At 39.5% G+C, this 26,829-nt stretch overlaps 1 protein-coding gene across 1 annotated transcript in view; it reads left to right on the top strand.

Moving 5' to 3' along the window:
• The window catches only part of rnf17 (ring finger protein 17), a 202,071-nt gene that overhangs the window by 169,693 nt on the left and 5,549 nt on the right, over positions 1-26,829 (top strand). Inside the window, exons 31-38 of the mRNA XM_072576645.1 lie at positions 7,104-7,184; positions 8,109-8,234; positions 11,854-11,916; positions 16,312-16,428; positions 17,475-17,631; positions 20,497-20,632; positions 23,250-23,439; positions 25,640-25,737. Coding sequence (XP_072432746.1) covers positions 7,104-7,184; positions 8,109-8,234; positions 11,854-11,916; positions 16,312-16,428; positions 17,475-17,631; positions 20,497-20,632; positions 23,250-23,439; positions 25,640-25,735 — 966 coding nt within the window. The 3' untranslated portion in view covers positions 25,736-25,737. The remainder of the gene's footprint in view (positions 1-7,103; positions 7,185-8,108; positions 8,235-11,853; positions 11,917-16,311; positions 16,429-17,474; positions 17,632-20,496; positions 20,633-23,249; positions 23,440-25,639; positions 25,738-26,829) is intronic.

Here is a 26,829-nt window from a genome sequence, read left to right as displayed (position 1 = left end):
GGAAGTAATAACTGGAGCCATGCGTAGAACTGTTAATTATAGATAATCACTTGGTAGTATAGAACTAGGGTATTGCTGATAAACTCTTGAACCTTTTGGACTTGTACTCCTTAGGACAATTCACAAGATGACAAATTCAAGGGGAAAACAAATGCTTGCATGCATACTACATGAGAGGGCGAGTGTTTGCCATGTGAACCCTGGAGCAGGCATTTATATGGAGAATATACCTTTTAATATTGATTTAACAATCCACAACCAGGTTTTGATTAATGTTTAAATCAGGCATGTTAACTCTGGTCAGGGAATTGCTCTGAGGAATGATCCGTTGAATGGTTGCCAGTTTTGTTGCTGAATTCAAACATACACATTGACTTTCTCATCAAGAACAGAAATTACTGGTGAAACTCAGAAGTGGCAGCATCAGTGGAGAGAAAGCTAAGTTAACATTTTGAATCTGAGACATTGACTCTGCTTTCTGTCCATAAATGCTGCCAGGCCTGTTAAATTTCCCCAGCAACTTCTGCTTTGTTTTAGATTTCAAGTATCTGCAGTTTTCATTCTTACGTAATTGAATCCTGAAAGCCACAGAGTCCCCAAGCGGAAAAGCGATCCTGTTCTTCCACTTGCACTGAGCTGGAGCATTACAGCAAGGTCTGAGACTGAGATTTTCAGCAGGGAACGCAACTGTGTTGAAGTAGCGAGCAACAGGAAACTGTCATTTTTTGCCGACGGAATGTTGGTGTTCTACAAAGTGGTCACCCAGTCTGTGTTTCATCTCCCCAGTGTAGAGAAAATCACATTGTGAGCAGCAAATACAGTGGAATAAATTGAATGGCATGCAGATTAGATTAGATTACATTCCAGTGTGGAAACAGGCCCTTCGGCCCAACAAGTCCACACCAACCCGCCGAAGCGTAACCCACCCATACCCCTACATTTACCCCTTACCTAACACTACGGGCAATTTAGCATAGCCAATTCACCTGGCCTGCACATCTTTAGACTGTGGGAGGAAACCGGAGCACCCGGAGGAAACCCACGCAGACACGGGGAGAATGTGCAAACTCCACACAGTCAGTCGACTGAGGCGGGAATTGAACCCGCGTCTCTGGCGCTGTGAGGCAGCAGTGCTAACCACTGTGCCACCCTGCTTCACCTGGAAGCTGTGTCTGTAGCCTTGGATAGTAATGAGTGGAGAGTGTTGCACCTTCTGTGATTGCAAGGGAAAGTGCCATGGAGGTGTGGACCAAGGCGTACTGGATGGAGAAACCTATGTGGAAGGCTGACTGGCAAGAGATCATGTGTGTTGTGCTAACATCTGTCTGGAGGTGGTGAAAATGGTGGCTAATGATCATTTTGGATATGAATACTTTTGGGTGGTAAGTGAGGACTGGGGGACCCTATCACTGTTGCGAGAGGAAGGAAAAGGGATGAGGGATCTGCCAGCCTCAGTGGTGGAGAATCCTTGGTTGAGGAAGGTGGCCGTTTCGGATACCCCCTTGTAAATGCTGGCATCATTGGAACGGATGCAATGGAGATGGAGAAACTGGGAGAATGGAATAGTCTTCACAGGAAGCAGGGTGTGAGGATGTTTAGTCCAGGTATTTGTGGGAGTTGGTGGATTTGTAGTGGACATTGGTGACCAGCTTATCCTCCAAAATGGAAACCAGATGTTGGGGAAGGAAAGGGAGGTGTATTTTAATGAATCCCGTCAGCTGCTTTGAAGATGTCATACATGTTGGGCATGTCAGAGAAACAAAATGAGCGATTTGGCAGTCTTCCCTGTTCACCATTTATTGTTAAAGTTGTTGGTAGTTCTTTGAACTTTGTATTGGCTGTCTGATAGGCAAACTTGCGTGAAGTTGATTTGGAATAGTCTCTGTTTTATAATCAATGAGTTTGCATACTACTTGAAACCAGAGCTGTGTGTCTTTTAGTGTTGTCTGTGGATTTGTTTGAGTAGTGATAGATTTAAATGATCGCGTCAGCTTGGGCATTGTGATGAAGGTTCATGCTAAATTACTTACTTGGAAATTTGTGCTCTAGGGAGAACTGTTGTATAACTTTTAAGTTTGATTTGGACTTCTAAATTGTTTAGGTTAAGAAAGGTGGTGACAGGGAACCTGGACACTTTGTTTGCATGCATTTTAAATGAGGCTTTTACACACTCTTGATGAATTGTACAGTGCTTTAGAAAAGAGGGGAAAAAATTGGTTTTGCCTTGCAGTGAGATATCCTAGGGGATGGAGAGAGATAGAAACAATTTTTTTTAAAAAAGCACAAACCTGAAAGGCAGTGAAATCACAGGTTTCATTTGGGTAGGAGTAGGTCATTCAAGAGGCGAAAGCCTGTAAGAGCAGTATTGCAGGTCCATAGACTCCAGAACAGCTAGGACAGGAGAAGTGAAGACCTGAGTGGCTTAATGTCAATAAGAGAGCTCCAGAAGGAGGAGGCTGGGGAAGAGAAGTTGAAGAATTCAATGTTCAGACATAAGGGAACAGTTTTTTGTAGTTTCAAGAGTGTGGTGCTGGAAAAACACAGCAGGTCAGGTAGCATCCCAGGAGCAGGAAAATTGACATTTCAGGCAAAAGCCCTTCATCAGGAATGAGGTCCTCATTCCTGATGAAGGACTTTTGCCTGAAATGTCGATTTTCCTGCTCCTTGGTCGCTGCCTGACCTGCTGTGTTTTTCTAGCACCGCACTCTCAACTCTAATCTCCAGCATCTGCAATCCTCACTTTCGCCTAGTTTTGGTAGTTTCTTTAAAGGATTCATGAAGAGACTAACTAACTAAAGTAACTAGCATCGAGTGAATGCAGATGTTTGCTGATTTTGAAGAAGGACCTTTTTGAAGGCCCCTGATTTCTATTATAATGAATTCTGAATATCTGTAAGATTGTTATCTTGGGTAAAAGGGTTGAATCCTTATTTGTAATATCTATAATAAGGCTAACAGGTTGTTACATGGTGGGAGAAAGTGAGGACTACAAATGTTGGAGATCAGAGCACTGGAAAAGCACAGCAGGTCAGGCAGCATGGTGTTAATTATTTTTTCCTTTTTCTGTATAATAAACTGTTCTTTTGTTAAAAATACATTTGTGACCTTTTGTGAATATGTTCAGTGACTGGCCATCACAGTAACCAAATTCAAAATAAAACTTATGGTATTTATCAAACAAAGTTTCATTCTGGAATCTGACTTGTCCAGTTTAATTATCAGTTGGGATCACCAGTTTTGCTTGATGAGTTGACCATTTGTTCCTGTAATCTCTGATCTTGAAATTCCTGGAGTTTGGTGTCTTTTGACAGATGGGAAAACACACACATTCTCTGTACCTGTTGCATGTGCTAATTTGTTTTGGAGGCTACTTCAGTGGGCAGGGGGGATAGCAGATGGTGGTGATCTCGGTCCATATCTGGCTATAGCAGATGGGATCTAAATTCAGTTCATAAATCTGGAATATAAAGCTAGTCGCAGCAATGGCACCAGGAAACTACTACCAATTGCCATAGAAATAATCTAGTTCACAATGCCCTTTTTAGGGAAGGAAAGATGCCATCTTTATCTGATCTGACCTAACCTACAGACCCACCGCAATGGTTGACTCTTAAGGCCGTCTGATATGGCCAAGCAAACAACTCATTTCAAGGGCAATTAGTGATATGCCACAAATGCTGACCTTGCTAGTGACACCCATGTGACATTAAATTTTACAAAAGCTCAGCTCAGCATTCATTAACTATAAACATAACAAATGTAAAGTGCACATCTTTAAATTCCCTGGTCCTCACTATCACTAATTGCTAGTGCCAGTATGTCTTGAATAATGTTTAGTGCACAATATAAGAATGCTTGAACCATTGGTGACAACTCATGCTAAGTGACCATCTCTCAAGAGGCTTTCTCTCTGACATGACAGAGTATTGTTGATCCAAAAGACAGTTATTATTAAGATTATTTCTTGTGTATATATAAACGCTCCAACAAATGTTATGTGCAGATAATAAAGATAGAATTGGATAATCAAAGATCATTACCAAATATGTTCTCCAATATATTGTACCAGATTTTGCAACCCAGAATATCACTTGCTATTGTTCTCAGTGACAGCTGCTACAGAATTTTTTTGGGCTTCGTAGTGGTAATTTGCTTTTATCTGACATCTATTTCAGCATGATAACTTCAATAGGGTGTTTCTAAGCAGGCTATTTATTGACATTCTTTTACTAATCAGATTGAAGAATCTTCACTGAAGTAAGCATAGTGGAAGTTAAGCAATATAAATTATATTTCACTTTATTTGTGTAGAACACAAAATAATGGTTGGGAAATACAGATGAGATTAATAATGATAGCTAAGAGACAGGACTTAAAGTTTTAAAAGGAAAAATTAATTTCCCAAAAAATTTCTAATGCACTGCTCTTCTGAAATGAGACTGTACACTGAGGATCTGTTTCCATGCTGTATGACTCTTCAGTCCAACTTGACCGTACCAACCAGACATCCCAATCTGACCTAGTACCATTTGCCAGCATTTTGCCCATATCCCTCTTAAACCTTTCCTATTCATATATCCATCCAGATGCCTTTTAAATGTTGTAATTGTACCCACCATTACCACTTCCTCTGGCAGCTCATTCCATACATGCACCAACTGTACGAAAAAGTTACTCATCAGATCCTTGTTTTTGCATCATTTCCCCCCCCCCCGCCTCACCTAAAACCTATGTCCTCTAATTTTGGACTCTTCCACCCAAGGAAAAAGACCTTGATATGCACCCTAATCATCCCCCTGATTTTATAAACCTCTAGAAAGTCACCCTTCAGCCTCCAACGCTCTAGGTAGGTGTGGGGGAGAAAAGCACGGATAGGGTAAATAGACACAAGATTTTCCTTGGGGTGGGGGAGTCACGAACTAGAGGGCATAGGTTTAGGATGAGAGAAGAAAGATATAAAACAGACCTAAGGGGCAACGCTTTCACGAAGAGGGGGGTGCATGTATAGAATGAATTACCAGAGGAAGTGGTGGAGGCTGGTACAATTGCAACATTTAAAAGGTTTTTCGAATGGTATACGAATAGGGAATGTTTAGAGGGATCTGGGCCAAGTGCTGCCAAATGGGGCTACCTTAGTTTAGGATATCTGGTTGCTGTGGATGAGTTGGACTGAAGGGTTTGTTTTCATGCTGTATGTCTCTCTGACTGTTGAGCCTCTCCCTAAAGTAAACCCTCCAGTCCTGGCAACATCCTTGTAATTTTTTTCTGAACACTCAAGTTTTAAAGCATCCTTCCTGGAGAAGGGCAAACAACGTTTTGAGCAGTATTCCAAAAAGTGGCCTCACCAATGTCCTATACAGCCCAACTGCTATACTCAAATGTTGTAATTTGATGCTTGCAGGATCAGAGAGATTGTCCATCAGTAATTGTCACATCACACTATTTAAAAGTTCTGCTGTTCCTGATTTATTTTCCTAATCGACCTGTTCAGAGATGTTACTTCACATCCCTGGATTGGGTGAGATTTGAACCCAGGTGTCTTGATTCAGGGGAGGGACACTACCCCTTTGCCACAGGAGGGCACCTCCCCTATTCGTGTATCAACCAACCTTGATTTATTTCAGCTGATTTTAGTTCAGAAATACAGGGGAACCTCGATTATCCGAACATGATGGGCGGGCACTATTTCGTTTGGATAATCAATTATTCGGTTAATTAATTAAATGCCTTTCCTTTGGGGGTTGGAGTTTTTAAAAGTCTGCTCCCTGTTCAGGAGACTGCTGAAGCGCACAGTGCGTGAGCCCCGCCACCCACTTCCAACCCCGTGCAACACTGACCCCGCTCCTAACACTGTGCAACACCGCCCCCCCCCCAACACCTCACTGCTGCTTCCAACACCGCCCCGGCCCTGAACCCCATCCAACACTCCCCCTAATCGTGTACACACCCGTCCCCCTCTCTGGGGTTGCTGGACTGTTCACCAACAATAAGAGTGCTGCAGTTGCCTTTGTGGGGTAAGTCTCCAAATAGCGCTTGCAGCCACAGCGCCACGCACTTTTTACGACAACATTTTGACAGGTTCCACCTTTGCCCTATACAGAACAATGTTGGAGAGATTATCTAGGGCTTGGGGGGGGGTGGGGTGCAGTGGTGGGTGAAGAGAGAGGAGGGTTAGGGTACACGTCTGTGTAGAACTCCAGGGAAAGTGTGGGGACAGAAAGAGGGCGAGCAGACTGCCATTTGGAGACAGTGCCTGTTTAATCACCGTAAACAAAAGACGTGATCACTGTTGGAAACACGTCTTTGATGTAGTGTTTCCATCGGGACCTTAAGATCTCCTTTGGATAATTGGTATTCGGATAATCGAGGTTCCTCTGTATTGGGCAGGTTCATGTTGTATTTGCTTCAGTGCTGATTTTATTAGCAAAGACTGTAACAATGCACGTTCTGGAGGAGCAAGCTATCTCTGTCAGCAGTTTCCAGATCTGCACTTTAAACTGCTTATGCAAAGAAGCTTCAGTCCAATATATTGGTATAACAGCGGTAGCATTGTTATTTTCATCACCAAGTACGGTCTGTTAAATTGATTGATCTTCACGAAAATGAAAATAGCCTTCTGTCTGGAATCTGATCAAATTTTTAAAAATGCTTGAATAAAATGTCTGGAAAATGTTTAAATTTATATAAGAAATATGAAAATAATGTTTTCAGTGGTTTACTTCTAGTTTGGGTTATGTTGGAGTGGTGAAGGTTATTAGTTTGATTTGAGAATTCTGTATTCATAGAATCCTAGAATCATTCAGGGTGGAAACAGGCCATTTGGCCCTCAAGTCCACATGGACCCTCAGAGTATCCCACTCAGGCCAGTTCCCTTATTGTATTACTTTTACAGTGCTACATGTTCTGTTTTTGATACATATCAACTAAATTGTAAAGAAGATTTGCCTGTAATAGCAAAATTCTAAATTAAACTACTGTTAAAATGGTTGCTATGAATATTTTCAAAAAGTTACAATGCAAGTTGCCACATGTTAAGTTAACATTTTGAGGTTAAAAATCTCTGTGCTTGCCCGTAGTAAAAATTTAATTGCTTTCTTTTGCAGGTAGGAAACAAATGGCAAGAAGATGCTATTGACACTCTGAGAGAATTACTTTACCAAAGAAATTTAGAAGTGGAGGTTATGGTAATTATTTTATACTGTATGCTGAATAGTTCTATGCAAGTGACTTGAACAAAATAAGTGATTTTATGTGTGATGTAATTGCTTGTGTGTGCACAATATTGGGAATGTTTTCATAGTCAAATTTAAAAATGTTCTAATATGAATGCCAGAATAAAGGATATTAAAATTAATTTATCACTTGGTAGAATTATGATAGCAATAACTCTGCATGTCAAAACAATCTATTTGTGGTTAATCAATGCCACTTTTCTTTCATCGAAGATGGACACAAATATTTGACATTTTTAAAATACTCTTCAATGCAATTAAGATAATTTATTAGAAATCTGCAAGGAAAATCAAAGCTAACAAATGTTCTAAATATCTAAGTTATAAAACTGTGGTAAGGGAAATAAGAGGTCTAACAAGGACAATTGCAGGTGAGTCTACACTGGACTAAAAAGAAATGACATTTCTGTTAAATGAAAACATTGTCACAATGTTGTCAGAATCATCTAATAAAAGGAACCTTAAATCATAGTGGTTTAACTTAATTAAAATAAATTTATAGTTACAAATATTTGGATTCCCAAGGAAACAATGTCTAATGCCTGTGGTGAGGAGATTTCAGGTGTGTTATTGTAATCTCCAAAGTGAGCTTTTTAGGAATAAGATAAAAGGAGATTTCAAATAACACTACATTGTTTAACATCTCTTTCAGGAGGAAGCAACCTGGAAATTTTGTTTGGTACTGGTTACTTGAATTTATGTCCATCTTCCCTTTAATAGTGGAAAGGGCACACAATTGATTCATTGACTGCTACCTCTGATTAAGTTAAATTGAGGACAGTTTGAATAAACATGCTTTAATTCCCTTAAAATCAATAGGTTAGAGGTGATCTTGGATGTTTAAAATGATATTTATAATAACTAATTTAATTCTAGGTCCAGCCGGGAAATGGCATACAGACGCTGTTAGCTGATCTTCACTTTGATGGAATTTCAGTTTCTTCCTTTATGATACTTCACAACCATGCTCTTAAAAAAGAAAAGGCTTCTGTAACGTTCATGGTAAGAATACAGGTTTATCCAGATTTAATTGCCACTTTACTCGCAAACAGTGAATTTCACTTCGGAATGGGAACAGTTTTGCATTATTGAACTAAGTAACCTGCTTGTATTAAAGGAGAATAAATAGGACCCAGTAGTCTCCTAGATGCCTAGTAAAATAATTGAAATTGTATATATAAGTTGGAGGAATACAGTAAAAGATTAGATAATTATAGAATAGTTACAAAGCAAGAGTTTATTTGGCTTTTCGTATCTGTACTGGCTCGCTGAGACACTTATCTAGTCCACTTCTCATCTTTTCTTTGTAGCCCTGCAAATATATTTTGCTCATTATCCAATTTCCTTTTGAAAACGTAGGCCTTGACCACGAAGGCAAGTCCATTCCAGATCCTAATATTAGTTCATTTTTCTTATGTCATTCATCTTGAATCCATGTCCTCTGTCCCTTGAGTCTTCTAACAATGAGAACAGTCTATCCCAATCTATTCTACTCAAGCCCTTCATGATTTTGAACACCTCCATCTAATCACTTCAAACTGCTTTTAATTGGACCAGTCGCAACTTCAATCTATTGACATAATGATCAAGATTCCCTCCAAGATAGGCAGAATTGGTAGTTGGTTGGGAGAAACTTCCAACATAATGTAAAAAGTCATGCATTAAATATAAAATACTTGTGGACAAAAATAGTGTACAGATGAGTTTTATACTCTTGCCCTGTTCAAAGAATACTAATATGGATATTGGCCTTCGGTTTGTTGATTGTCTCTTGCCTCCATTATTCTGTCACTCTTTGCTTGGTCACTTCTGCCAAAAAGAGGCCTCATTTTACTTCCTGTAGACCAAAGAATGTAGACTTGAACAAATAATGGCAGAGAGCTGCTGTTAGGCATAGTTATCTGATTTGGATGGACTTCATAAAGCTTTATTAAATCTTGCTATCATTTTGCAATGCAGATTACTCCTAGTTTCTCTTTTCCACAACACATAATTGTCTTTGGTCTTCCTTTGCTGTCTTTTTTTAATGTTTATCTCCAGTAACAAGTTACTGGTGTGACGATTCATGGACTTCATTTTTAAAGTTAGACCATTCAAACAACTATCCTTTCTGTTTCCAGCCTTTTCTCTAAACTGCAAAGTCTAGACTCCCCTTAGAATCCCTAAGTTTATACTTGCATATTTAGTTTCTCTTGTAATGTTCTTTATGCCCTCTCTGAGTTCATATTGTCAAGAATCCTACTTCTTGCTCTCTTGAGCCTACTCCCATCAAATGGCTGACTCTCCAAGTTCCCAGGTTGACATGTTAAACGATGATGTTCACTCAACCTCTTTCAAACCTATTGTTACCCTCCTCTGCAAAGAAAGAAACCTTGACCCCATTGCAATTTTAAACTACCAATCCATCTTCAACTTCCCTGTTTTTCAAGTGCTTAATGTGCTGTTGCATCCCAAATTTCCATCTGCCTCCAAAATAACTGTGATTTTGAACTTAATAGAATCAAGTTTCTGCATCTGCTACACACCAATCAGTCACAAGTGACACATCCAGTGTGACTGACCATGGTCAAGTACCCCTCCTCCTCTTTTTCTACTTTTCTGTAGACATTAAGCAAGTGTCTGCTGCCACATACCATCAGATTACAAATTCTGACACTGTGCTCACCTATTTTTAAAAAGGAATGTATAATAGAAAGGTGTTTTAACAATTTCTACTTTATTTAATAGTCTGCTTTCTCTTTAATATTTTTCATTACATTTTATAATTTAAGGGATTGTTAGGTTCTTAATACTTTATTTTCAATGTATTTCTAAGATTTTGTTGCTACTATGTATACTCATGGTTGTTAGCAACACAGCCTGAACACAATTGACCTCTCCATTCTCCAATCCCTCCCTGCCATCCATCTAATTGGGGCTACTTTCACTTGGTCTCATTTGTATCTGTCCAGTCAGGGATTTTCCTTCTTACTCCCACGTAATATCTACGAATCCACAGACCATCAATCCTTGGTCCCTTCTTATTACTCGCCTATATGTTTCCTCTTGACCATATAATTTAAAAGTAAAGTTTTAGATTTCACATGCACGTTGACGCCCTGCTCTAATTTGCTGTCATCTCTCTCAACTCTATCACTGTCTTCAATTTATCTGACTTCAGACCCAAAGGAACAGCAATGACTTCTAAGTATTAGAAAGATCAACCCATCATGTTCATACATTCTGCTTCTTACCATTGGCTGTGTCCCCTATCTGTCTGCAGTCTTGAAATGGAATCACACCTTTTACAACTTTGGTATCCTTTTTAATGTTTGAAATAATGAATGCTTAAATTTTGTAGTGAGTGTCTCACCTCTTGACCCCTCAAGGCCTGTACACCATCTGTAAAGCACAAGTCAACAATATGATAAAATCCAGCAACACTCAAGACACTTAACACCATTCAGGGCAATACAGCCTGCTTGATTGACCCCCCCCCCCCCAATTGACCTTAAACGTTCATTCTCTCCATTATTGATGCACAGTGGCAATAGCATTGAAGACACAATGCAACAACGCACCAAGGCTCCTTTTGACAGCACCTTCCAATCTCTCAACCTCTATCATGTAGAAGAACAAACACAATGGATGCATGGGAACATTGTCATGGACTCTTTGCACCACAAAATTGAACTTTTTTAAAAAACTCTCATCCATCTTATTTGTTTATCATAATTGTCTACACCAAAGTAGATTGTTGTCTGGTTTAAAAAAGCCTTGATTTCAGAATTCTGTGTTTTAATGTTCCACCATGGCCTTCCTCTTTCCTATCTGTAACCTTTCCAGCTTTTATAATACATGCAAAATTTCTGCAGACCCGATTTCTTATCTTGAATTGCTCCACTCAAGGCAGCATGCCTTTGGCTGCCTAGGTCCCAAGCTCAGTAATTATTCCCAAAGCCTCTATGCCCCACTAGCCTTCTAATACTTTTCTAAGATACTCTTAGAATCTTCTGGTCACTTGATTTTATAGGATCTTAAGCAGTTTGATATGAAGCACTTTTGAAGCATCTTGGGATATAATTTCATGGGAGTGCCTCTGTTGCTGGTGGTGGTTTTTAACCAGGGTAGGATGGAAGTTTTCCAAACAAAGAAACATCATTATAGGGTTCACAAGGAGTCTGTTTAAACATGGACGAGATCTTCACAAAAATTCTCACCAGCGTATGGAAGAGTGCTAATTGAGATTTTTGGCATTGTCACAATGAAGACAGTGATCAAAAAATCTCAAAGCACTACAAGGCTGTTTTAGCAAATGTCTCAAGTATTTAAATCCAAGTCATATGTTATAAACCATAATTCCTCCAAACCAGGAAAGAGGTTAGTGCCAATCCAAGAAAAGGGTTAGTCCCAGATATAAAATTGTGATTGCATTTATAATTCTATAGATCTAGCTACTGGCTTTGCCAGTTCATTCTTATCAAAGAAATGTTACTTAGAGCTTAAATTCTGCGTTCCATTCCTGCATGTAGCTAATATTATCTATTAACATTTAACACCTGTCATATTTACAGCAAACAATTAGCAGTTATTTTTGCAAATGTAACACCGAGGATGAATTTATTTACTTTCTCCTTAATAGAAATTTTGTCCGAATTTAAATGATGGAAATGAGCCTGAAGAAAGTTGGGATTTGATGCATGAGGTAAAATTTTACTGAATATGAACAAAATATTGTATTTACATCAGTTGTTATTTGTAACCACTTTTTAAACTCAACCAAATTGTTTGATTATGTTTTTCCATTGGTGGTGTGGTTTTGCTGATTTTTTATTTAAAGCTTTCGGTCAGTATGTCCCAAATATTTTCCCACTGTGACTCAATTTTGTGGCTTGAAAATTGTTGCATTCCCATAATGACATCAGAGAGTAGGGGATGTGTTGGAGAGCAGCAGACCTATGAGAGAAGGAGGCATGGGAGGGAGAATCTGAGGGCAGTTGGGAGAGGAGAAAGTGGCTATGTTCTGTGGCAGCCGTTGCTGCCTTGGATCTCAGGTCACTAAAACTTCAGCTTGAAATTCTTGGGGTCCCTGACACCCATTTTGGCAAGCCTTGCTAAAGGTTATGCAAACTGATTTAATGTATACCTTCTGATTTTAATAGAGATTCATACCTCATCACTGAGTCCACATGATACCTTGCATAAGTATATCAATATGATGGCTGCAATAGTGGGTAAGAGGGTGTCTTGTCTCATAATAGCTCATTACCCTTCTATAAGCTACAGTGGTCAACTCAATGAGATTATATTCTCACTTGGCTGCTAGGCAGAACTGCTTCAACTTGTGCTGTGAAATTATCTATCTTACTGATCGATAGATAATTTATCTTTCCCCAGAATCTGGCTGTAATGTGCACCAATACATGTACAGTAGTATTTTTCCAAACTTATTTCAATAGCACATGTGAGTCTTATGACCATGATAAGGGCAAGAACAGCATCATCTTGGCCTGTGGATAGATCACTTTTTTTATCATTACATGTTGTGAAATTCTATAGAGTCATAGAGATGTACAACATGGAAACAGACCCTTTGGTCCAACCCGTCCATGCCGACCAGATATCCCAACCCAATCTAGTCCCACCTGCCAGCACCCGGCCCATATCCCTCCAAACCCTTCCTATTCATATACCCATCCAAATGCCTCTTAAATGTTGCAATTGTACCGCCTCCACCACATCCTCTGGCAGTTTATTCCATAGACGTACCACCCTCTGTGTGGAAAACGTTGCCCCTTAGGTCTCTTTTATATCTTTCTCCTCTCACCCTAAACCTATGCCCTCTAGTTCTGGATACTCCCACCTCAGGGAAAATACTTTGCCTATTTACCCTATCCATGCCCCCCATAATTTTGTAAACTTCTATAAGGTCACCCCTCAGCCTCCGACGCTCCAGGGAAAACAGCCCCAGCCTGTTCAGCCTCTCCCTATAGCTCAAATCCTCCAACCCTGGCAACATCCTTGTAAATCTTTTCTGAACCCTTTCAAGTTTCACAACGTCTTTCCGATAGGAAGACCAGAATTGCGTGCAATATTCCAACAGTGGCCTAACCAATGTCCTGTACAGCCGTAACATGACCTCCCAACTCCTGTACCGATAAAGGAAAACATACCAAATGCCGCCTTCACTATCCTATCTACCTGCGACTCCACTTTCAAGGAGCTGTGAACCTGCATTCCATGGTCTCTTTGTTCAGCAACACTCCCTAGGGCCTTAGCAGGACTTATACACTTAATGGTAAGATGTGCTTTCCCAAAATGCAGCACCTGGCATTTATCTGAATTAAACTCCATCTGCCACTTCTCAGCCCATTTGGCCCACCTAGTCAAGATCCTGTTGTAATCTGAGGTCACCCTCTTCACTGTCCACTCCACCTCCAATTTTGGTGACATCTGTAAACTTACTAACTGTATCTCTTATGCTCGCATAATCAGGGAAATATTAAATGTGCAAGGATTGCAACAAATTAATTATTGTGGTAACTATTCAAAACAAAAAAGGCTTCCACGCTTATGCAGTGATATGTTGTATTTGCATATGCAGAGTCTGGTGACGACGACATCACATGCATGCTGATGATGAGTCCAGGAAGATGAGGTAGATACCACAGACAGAATAGAGGCAAAAAAGATGCAAGTGGTGGTGCTGCACCAGAAGTCAGCCACCTCTTTTTTTTCTCTCTCCTCTGGTAGTGAGGGGCAGGCTGGAAAAGGTTGAGAGGCTGTGGAGGGAGGGAGTGAGAGGGAGGGAGGTTGCTAACAAACCAGGAGGAAAGGTTTGAAGACAGATCAACTTCAATCTAAAATAAACTCTCTTGTATAGGGTTTATATCTTATTGTTCATCCTGCAGTGCCACCTTGAGACAGGCAGCTCCACGCCATCATGTATGAGTGATGTTAGCTCTCTTTCTGGTCTTTGCACCACCTAAAAGGTGGTGCATTTAGGGTACTCTATATCATCTAGTAAAGGCTCATTGTTGCCTTAGAACAGAAAAGGCTGACAATAAACGTAATTTTGCCAGGATTTCTGTCTCAGTGGAAATAATTATTTGTTTAAATTATGGTCTCTGTTGTCATATAGGTTAATTTATATTTTATTTATTTAAATTATTTGCTTAGGTTAGGTCAATTTGAGGGATGAGAAAGAAAATATTAAAAATTAAAAGCTCTTGACTAAATTTACAAATCATGGTGTTTTGACCTTAGTCAAGACCAATATTTTTATGTAGGAAATGATCCTAAATCCTAGTCACTTCCTGAAACAATGAGGCTGCAAGATTCAATAGTTAAGATCAAAATAAATTCTATCCAAGAGTCAAACAAAACAAACACAATGTACTATGTCTTGCCTATGTAATGTGTGAAACCCAGAATAGAACTTGTGTGAATTAATAGACAAGTTACAGTAAATTATAAATATTAGATGATAAATGCAACCAAGACCGATCTTGCAAATTGGCATTCCACAGTGCATAGTAGATCAAGTTCAGTCACAGAGTTCATCAAAACTAGTCTTTCTCACAAAGAATTTCAGCTGTTCTTCCAGGATTTAGTCTAATCCATCCAAAAGCAACAGTGCAACCAACCCAACTTTCACAGGCACAGTCTTCACCAAAAATGGCACGTGCCTGTACGATCTCTCTACTTTGCTTAGTGATTCAGGTGAACGAGATCGCTACTGTTCAAGTAACTGTAACAGCTAGAGAAATTGTATATCAACTTCTGGATGAACCTGCTGTCTCTTTCAGCCTACCTGTACTGCAGCACCGAATCAGGTGATCATCGAAACTCTGGCTATGTTCTTGTTATATGGTTTCAAACAGTTTGTGTTCCCAAAGGTTTTAGTTTCTAATCTGAGATTGTCTTAGTTTCCTTAGCGACTGAGTGTGTTGTTCCCCTCTTAAGTTAGCATCAGTCTCAAAAATAAAAGTCGGGATTCTGTCACATTAGTTAAAAAGATGTGAAGTGCTACACAGTAAGCAAAGTTAATCAAAGTCAGAAATTGAAAGGGTGAAATGGTGAATTGAACTTGTTCCAAAAAACAAGTGGTAGACCACAAATTTTGTCAGTCATATTCTAAGGCAGTACATATCTGAAAGGGTTAATTGGCACCATGAAAGGGGCTCTGTCCAAAGGGACACAAAGGACTGCTCCTGAGAGGAGCTGACCAGTCAGCTTCTGGTTCTCTACTGGTTTGCAATGAAATGTGAAAATGCTTTAACAGTAAAGTGAACTTTATGTTTGAGTTGAGCCAGATGTCTCTCAGAGATCATTGTATTTGAGATAAACTAGATATTCATTAATGTACAATAAACAAGTTCTGTTTGACTAAGATCAAGCCGATGACCATGTGTGGGCATCTTTTCCAATGTGATAACTTAGATTGACACCAAAACAAAGCATTGATGTTGGTGAATCTGTCCCGGGCATCCCAGATGGTTCAGGTGGCTGACCATAACAATGTAAGAGAATCTAGTGGGATAAAATCAATTCTGGTTTTATTTGCTCATGACATGAGGGCATTGCTGGCTGGGCTAGAATCTATTACCCATTTCTGATTTGAACTTGAGAAGATGGTAGTGGCTGACTTCTTGAACTTAAAGTCCATGAGATTTAGGTACATCTACATTCACCTATATGAAAAGCTTCCTTTAATTTTAAATTTGATAATTCCTTGGACAGTTTGATTGTGTAGTTCCTAAATAACTAGCCTGAATTATAACTGACCTGACAACTCTGCCCAGTTACTTTGTCAGCACTAATGCATTGGAAAGCTATTTAGATGTTCCAAAGCCGAATGCATGAACTTAGCAGAACCATAGAAATGATACAACACAGAAGGGGGCCCACCATGCTGCTCATTGGGTTCAAATAAGAGAAGTATTTTTAGATTATTTTCTGTATTTAAAAGTTTAGTTGCTGTGATTTTGACCTCTAAATTAATATTACAACATTAATATCTCACAACTACAGTAAGAAATATCTGGAACGAATTGGTCATAAAGTAATGATCTAATATGTTGGGTGTATGTATTCACAGGATTTGCTGGCCTCACGCTTTGAAACCTTCATGGTGCCAGAGTATGATTATCCATTATTGCCTTTACCTGGAAAGGTTTTCCCTGTAACAGTAAAGCACCTAGAAACTCCCAATCAGGTATGCATACTATCATTTCTGGAGAGAAGGGTCTTGGGTAGAAGGTAATATATCAAAGGACTACCAAAGGGGCCCACTGCTTTATTGAATCTTTTTTGCTTAAAGTTAAGTTTCTATGCTGTGCAGAGACAAATATGAATCAAACCTTAGAGGTTTATAAAATCATGAGGAACATGGATAGGATGAATAGCCAAGGTATTTATCACTGGTTAGGGGAGTTCAAAACGAAGGGACATAAGGTTGTGATGAGAGGGGAAATATTTAAAAGGGATCTATGGGGCAACATTTTCATACTGAGGGTAGTGCGTGAATGGAACAAGCTGCCAGAAGTAGTAGTGGAGGCTGGTGCAATTACAATATTTAGCAGGCATCTGGATGGGTGCATGAATTGGAAGGGTTGAGGGATATTAGCCAAATGTTGGCAAATGGGACTAGATTAATTTAGGATGTCTAGTCGGCATGGATGTGTTGGACCGAAGGGTCTGTTTACATGCTATATATCTCTATGACTATGATCTAATGAAGATAGATGTTTCTTGGCAACTAGAAATAAAGTCACTTGTCACGTTGCTGTTTGATTTGTGTGCCCCGTTCCTCCAAAAATGGCCAGAGCACAAAGAGAAGGTTGAACATATGACCTGGTTAAAAAAGCATGTTTTACAGAGCACTTTATAAGGACAGAAAGGTGAAAATGCTAAGGAGTATAGGTTTGGGAAGTTACAACAGTGGTCATCAACAATAGAGGACTGATATCGGTTATGGAACAGGTGGACAATATTATGAATCTCCTATTCAATCTAATATCAGAGCAAAAGAAATTTGTTGAATTGTGAAACTGAGGTGGACTGGCATCATTAGTGATTTAAAGCAAAGACATCAAGATTTAAGAGTAGGTTTAATAGGCATTTGGAGGAAAAGGGGCATACTGGTGATGTGGAAACAGCAGGCACATGTGATTAGCATTACTGCTTGTGTGGAGGATGCACACAGCATAAAATTGTTCAGACTGAATCTCTGTTACTTTGTGATTTCTTTTCAATTTTCAGGTGTACATTTCCATTGGTTCGAGGAGAGATGTTGAATCTGATACTGATACGGATGATAGCGGCATAAGCTATGAACCAGAAGATGATCTTGAGCAAGCTCTCAGAGATCTTAATCAGAATGCAGAGGCACTTCCTTTGCTATCTGATTTCAGATCAGGTATTGCAGATTATTTAGTGTGTAGGTGCAGATCAGTGTTCTAAGATCAAAATCACTTTAACCTCAGCAAATTTATGTAAAATTTACTTTAAAATGCTTTTAATTGCAAATAAAAATTACTGAAAAAGAGGCAGTCTGACAGCATATGCGGAGCAAGAAACAGCATTATTGTTGCCAGTCCAATTGACTTCTCTCCAGAACTTGATTATCCCAATATTTTCTGCGTGTAACAACAATTTTTAACTAAATGATAAACATCTAAAATGTATAATTTTTTACATTTGTGTTTTATCTTTTGTATTTAGATCTATGAAAAATCACAGCAAAATATGAACTGTATCTTGGAATTGACTTTCTGTATTCCAATTCAAAGGAGTATATTACATTGATAAACTATTTAAGTTTGATGTAAAATTGGGAGATAAATGTATTTCTTAGGACTGTTGTCACTCTCATCCTGCATTACACATTAGTGACCATCCATTCCATTTTTTGCACTTGCTGCATTACGTGTTTTATTAACTTTCCTAAGTTTTCATATCCGGTTCAAGAAAATTGCTGATACCGTCTGCTTCTTTACAAACATTATTTGTGAAATTTATGCAGCTTTTCAGAAGAGGATGTGAAATTAAATGGTCCATGTGAAACCATTGAAAAACACTAGAAAATTTGACCGGTCTGTATAGTAAATAGCTGGACACAGAAGACCTATTTTCTCTTCCTTCAAATTTACACTTTACACTTGACAGTATAAATTCAGTATTATTGAAAAATTAGGAATAATCCTGTATTTGTTATAGTTCAGTATTTTAGTTGTGGCATTAGAGTATTACCACCTTGTAATGCAAATTACTGTACAATTAATAGCAAGACTATTGTGGCTGTTTTAAATATGAGCCCTTTCAACAGTAGGTTTTTTTTTGCCTAGATTGAAATAACTATAATATATTTTCAGCAAATAATTAAGGACTGTTGACTTTTTTAAAAAAAAAGCTCTAAATAACACATTTTATCTCTGAACAGTACCATAAGATTTTATTTTCAGTTAAGCAATCTTTATTGTACGCAAAAGATTTGAATGAAACAAGCAGTGGTGTAACAGGTTGCCTTAACATTTGTTATGTGCTTGGATTATTTCGTAATTCCCTTAAGAATGATTTTAAGAGACATCAGTTGTAAAGGTTTTAAGTGTCTGGATGGCATCTTCTTCTGGAGAATCTCCTCAAACTGACCTTTAAGCCAATTATCCCTTATTTATAATGTTTCCAGCTGTGTACGCCTGGCTACTCTTTCTATTCTAGCTATGAAAAAGATACCCATTGTGCAACCTTTTTTTGAAAAATGGTTTTCTGGGAATCATCACTTCTGCATTTTAATTGTATACCTTTTCACAGAATTGGTACAGTTGAAAGTGTCTATTCAGACCATTGTCTGCACCAGCTTGCCAAATTAGCATATCCCTTAGTGCCATTCTTTTGTTTTCTCCTTGTACGCTGTTCCTTCTCAAGTAATCATTTAATACTTTTTTGAATGTCTTAATTGCACCTGTCTTCTCCACACGCTCTTGAGGCAGTACATTCCAGACACTAACCACTGATTACTTGGAAAAACTTGTCCTTCAATCACTTTTTTGCTTTTAATAATTCCTTCCAATCTGTGCCCCCATCTCCTCTTCCTTTTATGAGTGGGAACATTTTCTCCCTATTTACTGTCTAGGTCTCTCAAATTTTAAATTCTTCAATCTGATTTCCTTTAACTTTCTATTCTCCAAAGAAAACAATTCAAGCTCCTCTGGTCTGTCTTATTAACTGAAATTCTTCACCCCTCGAACAGTTCTAAATGTCTTCTCTCTGCCCAGTGCCTTCACTTCCTTCTAAACCTTGGTTCGCAGAATAAGGAAGATTATAATAATATTACCAGAATTACTGATGTGAAGGTGACAGTGTTGGGCTGGTGTGGACAAGGTCAGAAGTCACACTACCAGGTTATAGTCAAGATTTATTTGAAATCTCAAGCTTTCAAAACGCTGCCACTTGGTCAGGTGAAGTGAAGAAAAGTATGCAGGCACAGAATTTATAGGCAGAGAGATCAAAAGATCTTACAAATGATGACTGGAGTGTTGAATAATAAGTGCAGGTGATCAAGAGTATCAGACAGTGAGAGTAAAGTGGCAACAGCTGAATAGCAAGTGAAGGGGATGACATATAATCTAGTTAATTGAGGCAGAGATATTTTTTACAAAACGTTAAAAATAAGACGGTGCTGGAGACAAACCAAATGGCTGAATTAAAATGTTAGGTATAAAAGTAATGCCAAGGGGCTAATCAAGTAACAAGTAATCCAGAACAAACTAAGTTAGAGAGATCATAATAAGTTATCAAGGTGGTTGTGTTAAAACAGGACACTAAGGGAGAATTCACAAATACAAGACAATATGGTGGGGGTTACATGAAAGCGCAGCATGAACCCAAGATCACAGTTGAGGTCATCTTCATGAGTACAGACCGTGGCGATCAGTTTCTGCTTGGCAATTCTGCATTGTGTGTGTTGAAGGCTGCCTTGGAGATCGGAGGCTAAATGTCCTTGTCTGCTGAAGTGTTTCCCTATTGGGAGGGAACATGCCTGTCTGGCAGTTGTTATAGTGTCCATTCATCCATTGCCGTAGTACCTGAGAAAGGGTCACTTAACCTGAAACATTAACTCTGATTTCTCTGCACAGATGCTGCCAGACCTGCTGAGCTTTTCAAACAGTTTGTTTTTGTTACCAGAACTAAATATTACCTCTAAAAAGTTAACACGAGCAATGAATCAGATACTTGAAACATTTTTTTGTTATCTTATCCAATTTAATATGCCTCTTTGCAGAAATGCCTTGCCTTGCTGAATACAGCGATGGACGATGGTACAGAGCAAAAGTATTGTCACTAGATAAAGTCCAACCATTAAAGATCTTGGTGCAGCATGTTGACTTTGGCTCCACTGCATCTTTGCCACATTTTAGGTATCTGGCCTTAAATATGTTTATAGCGGTAGTATTTTTGTCATGATGTATGTTTGTGATTCACATGGACAAACACTTTATCTCATTAAATGTACAACTCCACTTGATTACTTTGGGAGTAACGTGGCCTGACAAGAAGAGTTTGAGGGAAAGGTTAGGGTAACAAATATTTTATTTCTCATCTTTATATTTTTAAAATTTCTGAACATATTTACAATGGAGATTACTTTTAATGAGAAAATATTTATTCAAAAATTGGAAGTTTTTTTTGGTTTCTACTGTGTAGCACCTTGTGTCAAAATAGTGCACAGAGACAAAACGGTATCTCTGCAGACTTTTGTACTTATCATTAACCTGGACATTTGTCAAGAAAGCCTTATACATCAATATTTAGGTGGATGGTATCCATAGGCAAAGTAGACTGCAGGTCTTTGCATCTCTGATGTTGTGCCAGTGAGGGTTGAAAGATATGGGGTGTAGGCCCTTTCGGACTGAGGAAGAGAAATTTCTTCAAAGTGAAATGCCTGTGGAATTCTCTTCCCCAGAAATGTGGATGATCAACCATGATCATATTGAACGATTAGAGCAGACTTGAAGGGCCAAATGAGCTCATCCTATTTTCTGTTTCTAAGAGTATGTTAGTTCATTTCACCAGTAACTGCCCAGGCAGGCTCTGGTGGAGCAGCCATTTTGAGAGGGGCTACTTTGTGGTCACAGTGTTACTGGTAGGTCCAGGTGAATACTGGGCTTTGTTGAGGAGGATGCGCAACAACAAGGTAGGGGCAAGCCTTGTTTTGCTTTAAGATCTCCACTTATTAAAGGCACAGAGATGGCAGTGATTGTAGTGATCTGTTCCTTTCAGATGTGGGATATCAGAGAGCACTTGAGTGTCCCTGGTGACTATGGGTCTGCAGGAAATATGTCTGGGTTTAGCTCCTCCTAGACTACATGGATTGGTTGGGGCAGCAGTTGAACCCACTGAGGAGCGCACAGAAGGCAGAGAATGTGATAAATAGCTTCACAGAGGTGGTCATACTGCAGGTCCAGTTAGCTAGATGGGTGACTGTCAGGAGAGGTAGACACACAGTGCACAAATCTCCTGTGGCTATTCCCTCTCTCGGTATGCTGATGGTAGGGATAGCCTCTTAGGGGAAAATAGCAGCAACCAGGTCTTTAGCACCAGCTTAATGTTTGGAGTGCAGATGCTATAGAATGGATAGAAGGGAAAGCGAAAGAGGAGGGGAAGTGGTGTTTTTGATTAGGAAAACGTCACAGCAATGCTGAGAGGATATTCCTGAGGAATCATCCGGTGAGGCTGTATGGGTGGAACTGAGAAATAAGGAGGCGGTGATCATTTTGATGGGATTGTACTATAGTCACCCCAGTAATCGGCAGAAATTTCAGGAGCAAATATTTAGGGATGTCGCAGATAGCTGTAAGAATAATGGAGTTATAATAGTGGGGGTATTTAATTTTCCAAACATCGACTGGTATTGCTGAAGTGTTAAAAACTTTTATGGGGACGAATTTAAGTGTGTTCAGGAAAATTTTCTCCATCAATATGTAGATGGCTATAGTAGAGAAGGGGTAATACTTGACCTTAAGAAATACTTAAGAAATGAGGGAGGGCAAGTGACTGAGGTTAGTGATGGAGCATTTTGGAATCGGTCATAATTTTATTAATTTGGAAATAGTTATGGACATTGGTGAAGGCCCATTTGGAGTACTGTTTACAATTCTGGTCACCCTGCAATAGGAAGTTATTAAGCTGGAAAGAGTGCAAAAAAGATTTGCAATGATGTTACAAAGACAAGGTTTGAGTTAAAAGGGCAGGCTGGATGTTTTTCCCTGGAGTGTCAGAGGCTTAGGGGTGACCTTGTAGCGTTTATAAAATCATGAGGGGCATGGATAAGGTGAATAGCTGAGGTCTTTTTCCCAGGATAGGAGAATCCAAAATTAGATACCATAAGTTTTAATGTGAGAGGGGAGAGATTTAAAAAGGATCTGAGTGACAAATTTTTTCACATATAGGATGTTGCAGATATGGAACAAGCTGCCAGAGGAAGTGGTAGACGTGAACACAATTGCAACATTTAAAAGACATGGGGGCAGATTAGTAGATAGGAAAGATTTAGAGGGATATGGGCCAAAAACTGGCAAATGGGACTAGTTCTGTTTAGGAAACCTGGTTGGCATGGAGGAGCTGGATAGAAGGGCTTGTTTCTGTGCTGTATGACTCTTGAGTAGACGTGTCAATTTAAAGACTGCTTGTGCTTCATCAGAGGAGGAATGTGTGTTATGGGGCTGCCGTTCAGTATTCAGTTCTGTGCAAGATGGGGCGATACCTCTCTCTCTCTCTCTCTCTCTCTCTCTCTCTCTCTCTCTCACTCTCTCTCTCTCAATGTTTTGTAATTTAGATCAATACTGGGCTTCATAGCCAAGATTAACCATAACCAGAATGTTTCTTAGTACTGAACTTCTGCAGTTATCTGCTTAATCCAAGGCTGATTTGTACATTTTCATTATCCAAAAAGTTGGCGTAAGTTTGATCTTTATTCTCCTCGGTATCATGTGCAAGCATCAGTTGTAATATGTATTCTTTAATGTTTAATGGTAGGCTTCGGCAGATTCCTGCACGTTTAGTGCAGTATCCAGTTCGAGCCATCAAAGTCAAGCTGGCAGGATTTAAACCCCCAGCTTTAATGAATAATGTTGACCGAATTGCATACAGTCCAGAATGGTCCATGGAGGCTCTGTGGACAATAATGGACATTGTACAAGGCAATCAACTTACAGCATTCTTGGTGGTAAGTTACTTAATTAAATCTAGTGAATCATTAACCTATGCTGTTAAGCAAAGTTAGTGTGAAATATATTACGTTTTGCAATTCTGAATTGAGGTTTGCATGAGTTGAATATTCACAATGACCTTACCTATAATTAACATTGGGATAAGAATATGTTGTTTATTTAAATATATATTTAAACATTAAACAGAACACAATTTAAACTAGCAGAAATCATTTAAAGTAGCATTATTTTGACCCTGGTAAGCTAGATTGAGTTGGGATCTTCAAAACGGATTTTAAAAGATTGTGACAAATAGTGACGTAAGGGAACTAAAGAAAAATAAGTATTTCCAGTGTTGTAAGATAATGCCTTGGCCTACTTGGTGATTGTTGAAGTACAGAAGAGGAGACTGAAGCATTTGCTAAAATCTTTAGCCAAGCAAGTGGATGATCAGCCTTGGCTTTCCACAGAGATTTCTAGCAAAATAGATGTCAGTCTTCAGCTAATTTGATTTTGTTCCACACTGTAGGTACTGGATACTGCAAAGGTTATTGGATTTTAAAACTCACTGATGGGGTGTGGGCATCACTTGCTGAACTATCATTTATTGCTGTCCCTAGTTGCTCTCGAAAGTGATGAGCTACTTTCCTGAAGTGCGACAGTGCATTTGCCTTTAGGGAGGGAATTCCAAGATTATGATCCAGTGACAGTGAAGGAACAGTGATTATAGTTTCTTCAAATCAGGATGGTGAGTGGCTTGGAGGGAAAGTTGCAGGTGGTGGCTGCATTTGACTATGTGTGGCACCAAGTATCCTAAGGTAAAAACAATGACTGCAGATGCTGAAAACCAAATACTGGATTAGTGGTGCTGGAAGAGCACAGCAGTTCAGGCAGCATCCAACGAGCAGCTGCTCGTTGGATGCTGCCTGAACTGTTGTGCTCTTCCAGCACCACTAATCCAGTACCAAGTATCCTAGTAAAACTGGAGTCAGTGGGGGAGGGACAATTCTGGATAAAAGCAAATTACTGTGGATGCTGGAATCTGAGACCAAAAGAGAAAATGCTGGAAAATCTCAGCAGGTCTGGCAGCATCTGTAAGGAGAGAAAAGAGTTGACGTTTCGAGTCTAACTGACCCTTTGTCAAAGCTTTAAAAAAAAGGGAGAAATGGGGAGGTATTTATACTAAACTGAGAGAAGGTGAGTCATGGCTCCAGAAGCAAAGGTAGCAATAAAGAGGTGATAATGACAGTGCATAAAGAGATAATAGGGAGATTAGGAGCTGTGAATGACCAAGGCTGAAGCCAGTGCTATGTGACAAAATATGTGGGGGACGGGAGGGGATGGGTGAAGCAGAGGCAAAATGGAAAACAGGGGAGAAGGGTAGCAAAGGGAGGAAGAGGAGAGGAAACAGGTGATGAGAGAGTGGGGAGCAAGAGAAAGAGACAATCAAGAAATAAGAGGTACAGAACAGTGAAAAAAATATTTTTAAAAAAATGAAAGAAAGTTACAGAGCAGAATGAAAACAGAGGGGTTGAGATGGGATTATCACCTGAAGTTGTTGAATTCACTGTTGAGACCGGCAGGCTGTAACGTGCCTAGTCGGAAGATGAGATGCTGTTCCTCCAGTTTGCGTTGAGCTTCACTGGAACATTGCAGCAGGCCAAGGACAGACATGTGGGCATGGTAGCAGGAGTGTGTGTTGAAGTGGCAAGCCATGGGAAGGTCCGGGACCTGATTGTGTACAGTAATCTGTCCCGGACCTTCCTGTGCTTGCCACTTCTCACTGTTCTGTACCTCTTATTTCTTGATTGTCTCTGCTTTCTCTCACTCCCCACCCTCTCATCAGCAGCCTTTTTCCTCTTCCCCCTTTGCTACCCTTCTCCCCTGTTTTCCATCTTGCCTCTGCTTCATCCATCCCCAATATAGTGAATATAAAAATTATTTTGAGATGAATGAAGGACATTATACTTTTGTTCTTTACAAATTCAGTAAGAATTACAGTAATTCAATTCCATATATTCTTGCAGCAATATATTCTTGCAATGCTCATGAAATTGGACACAGCATTTTAAACTTAATCATTCTTTGCACCAGTGTTTGCTAATACCACAATCTTGCATTTTGATGATATGATTGTAACTTGCAAATAACATTGGCTTTATTAACATTAATATGTCATGTTCAGTAAAACTGATGTGAATCTAAAATGTTCTTCAGGGCCTATGTCCAGAAGTTTCTGTATTCTTGTATGAAGAAGGATCACTGATTCATCTACCACTTGTGGAAAAGGGGCTAGCAGACTTAGATATGTAAAAGTAAGTTTTAAGTAAATATATTTTTCTTTCCTCTATCTCATGTCTATTTAACATTTGAATGTTGGAAAACTTGTATGATGCTTTTGAAAAGTAAATAAGCATGAGAAATAGAAGCAGTGTAGAGCCATTTGGCCTGTGAAGCTTGCCTGTCAGTCCTAAGGATCATGGCTGCTCTTGGGCTTGGGCTTCTGCTTCACCTTCTTGCCAGCTCCCCATTTCCCTTAATTCTTTAATAAATCAAAAATAAATGGATATTCCAGCCTTGAATGTACTCAACAGTGGATATTGCAGAACTCCAGAAGAAAGAATTGCAAAGATTTGTAACCCTTTGGATGAAATATTTTCTCCACATGCCAGTTTGAAAAGTTCAGTCCCTTATTCTGAGACTCTGTCCTTACATTGTGGGTTAGAGTCATAGCGTCACAGATGTACAGCCTGGAAACCAACCCTTTGGTCCAACCTGTCCATGCTGACCAGACATCCCAACCCAATCTGGTCCCACCTGCTAGCATCCGGCCCATATCCCTCCAAACCCTTCCTATTCACTGTGCCAGCCTCCACCATTTCCTCTGGTTGCTCATTCCATGCATGTATGACCCTCAGCGAGAAACAGTTGCCCCTTAGGTCTTTTTATATCTTTCCCCTCTCACCCTAAAACTATGCCCTCTAGTTCTCGAGTCCCCAACCCCAGGGAAAAGACTTTGTCTATTTATCCTACCTATGCCCCTCATAATTTTGTAAACCTCTATAAGGTCACCCCTTCGCATCCAACACTCCAGGGAAAACAGCCCCAGCCTGTTCAGCCTCTCCCTGTAGCTCAAATCCTCCAACCCTGGCAACATTCTTGTAAACCTTTTCTGAATCCTTTCAAGTTTCGCAACTTCTTTCCAATAGGAAGGAGACCAGAATTGCACGCAATATTCCAACAGTGGCCTAACCAATGTCCTGTACAGCCGCAACATGACCTCCCAACTTCTGTACACAATGCTGTGACCAATAAAGGAAAGCATACCAAACACCTTCTTCACTCTCCTATCTACCTGTGACTCCACTTTCAAGGAGCAATGAACCTGCACTCCAAGGTCTCTTTGT

Source organism: Chiloscyllium punctatum, chromosome 9, assembly GCF_047496795.1.
Source record: "Chiloscyllium punctatum isolate Juve2018m chromosome 9, sChiPun1.3, whole genome shotgun sequence".
NCBI lineage: Eukaryota > Metazoa > Chordata > Chondrichthyes > Orectolobiformes > Hemiscylliidae > Chiloscyllium > Chiloscyllium punctatum.
Note: the sequence above shows the minus strand (reverse complement) of the source record. Positions and strands in the feature narration are given on the sequence as shown.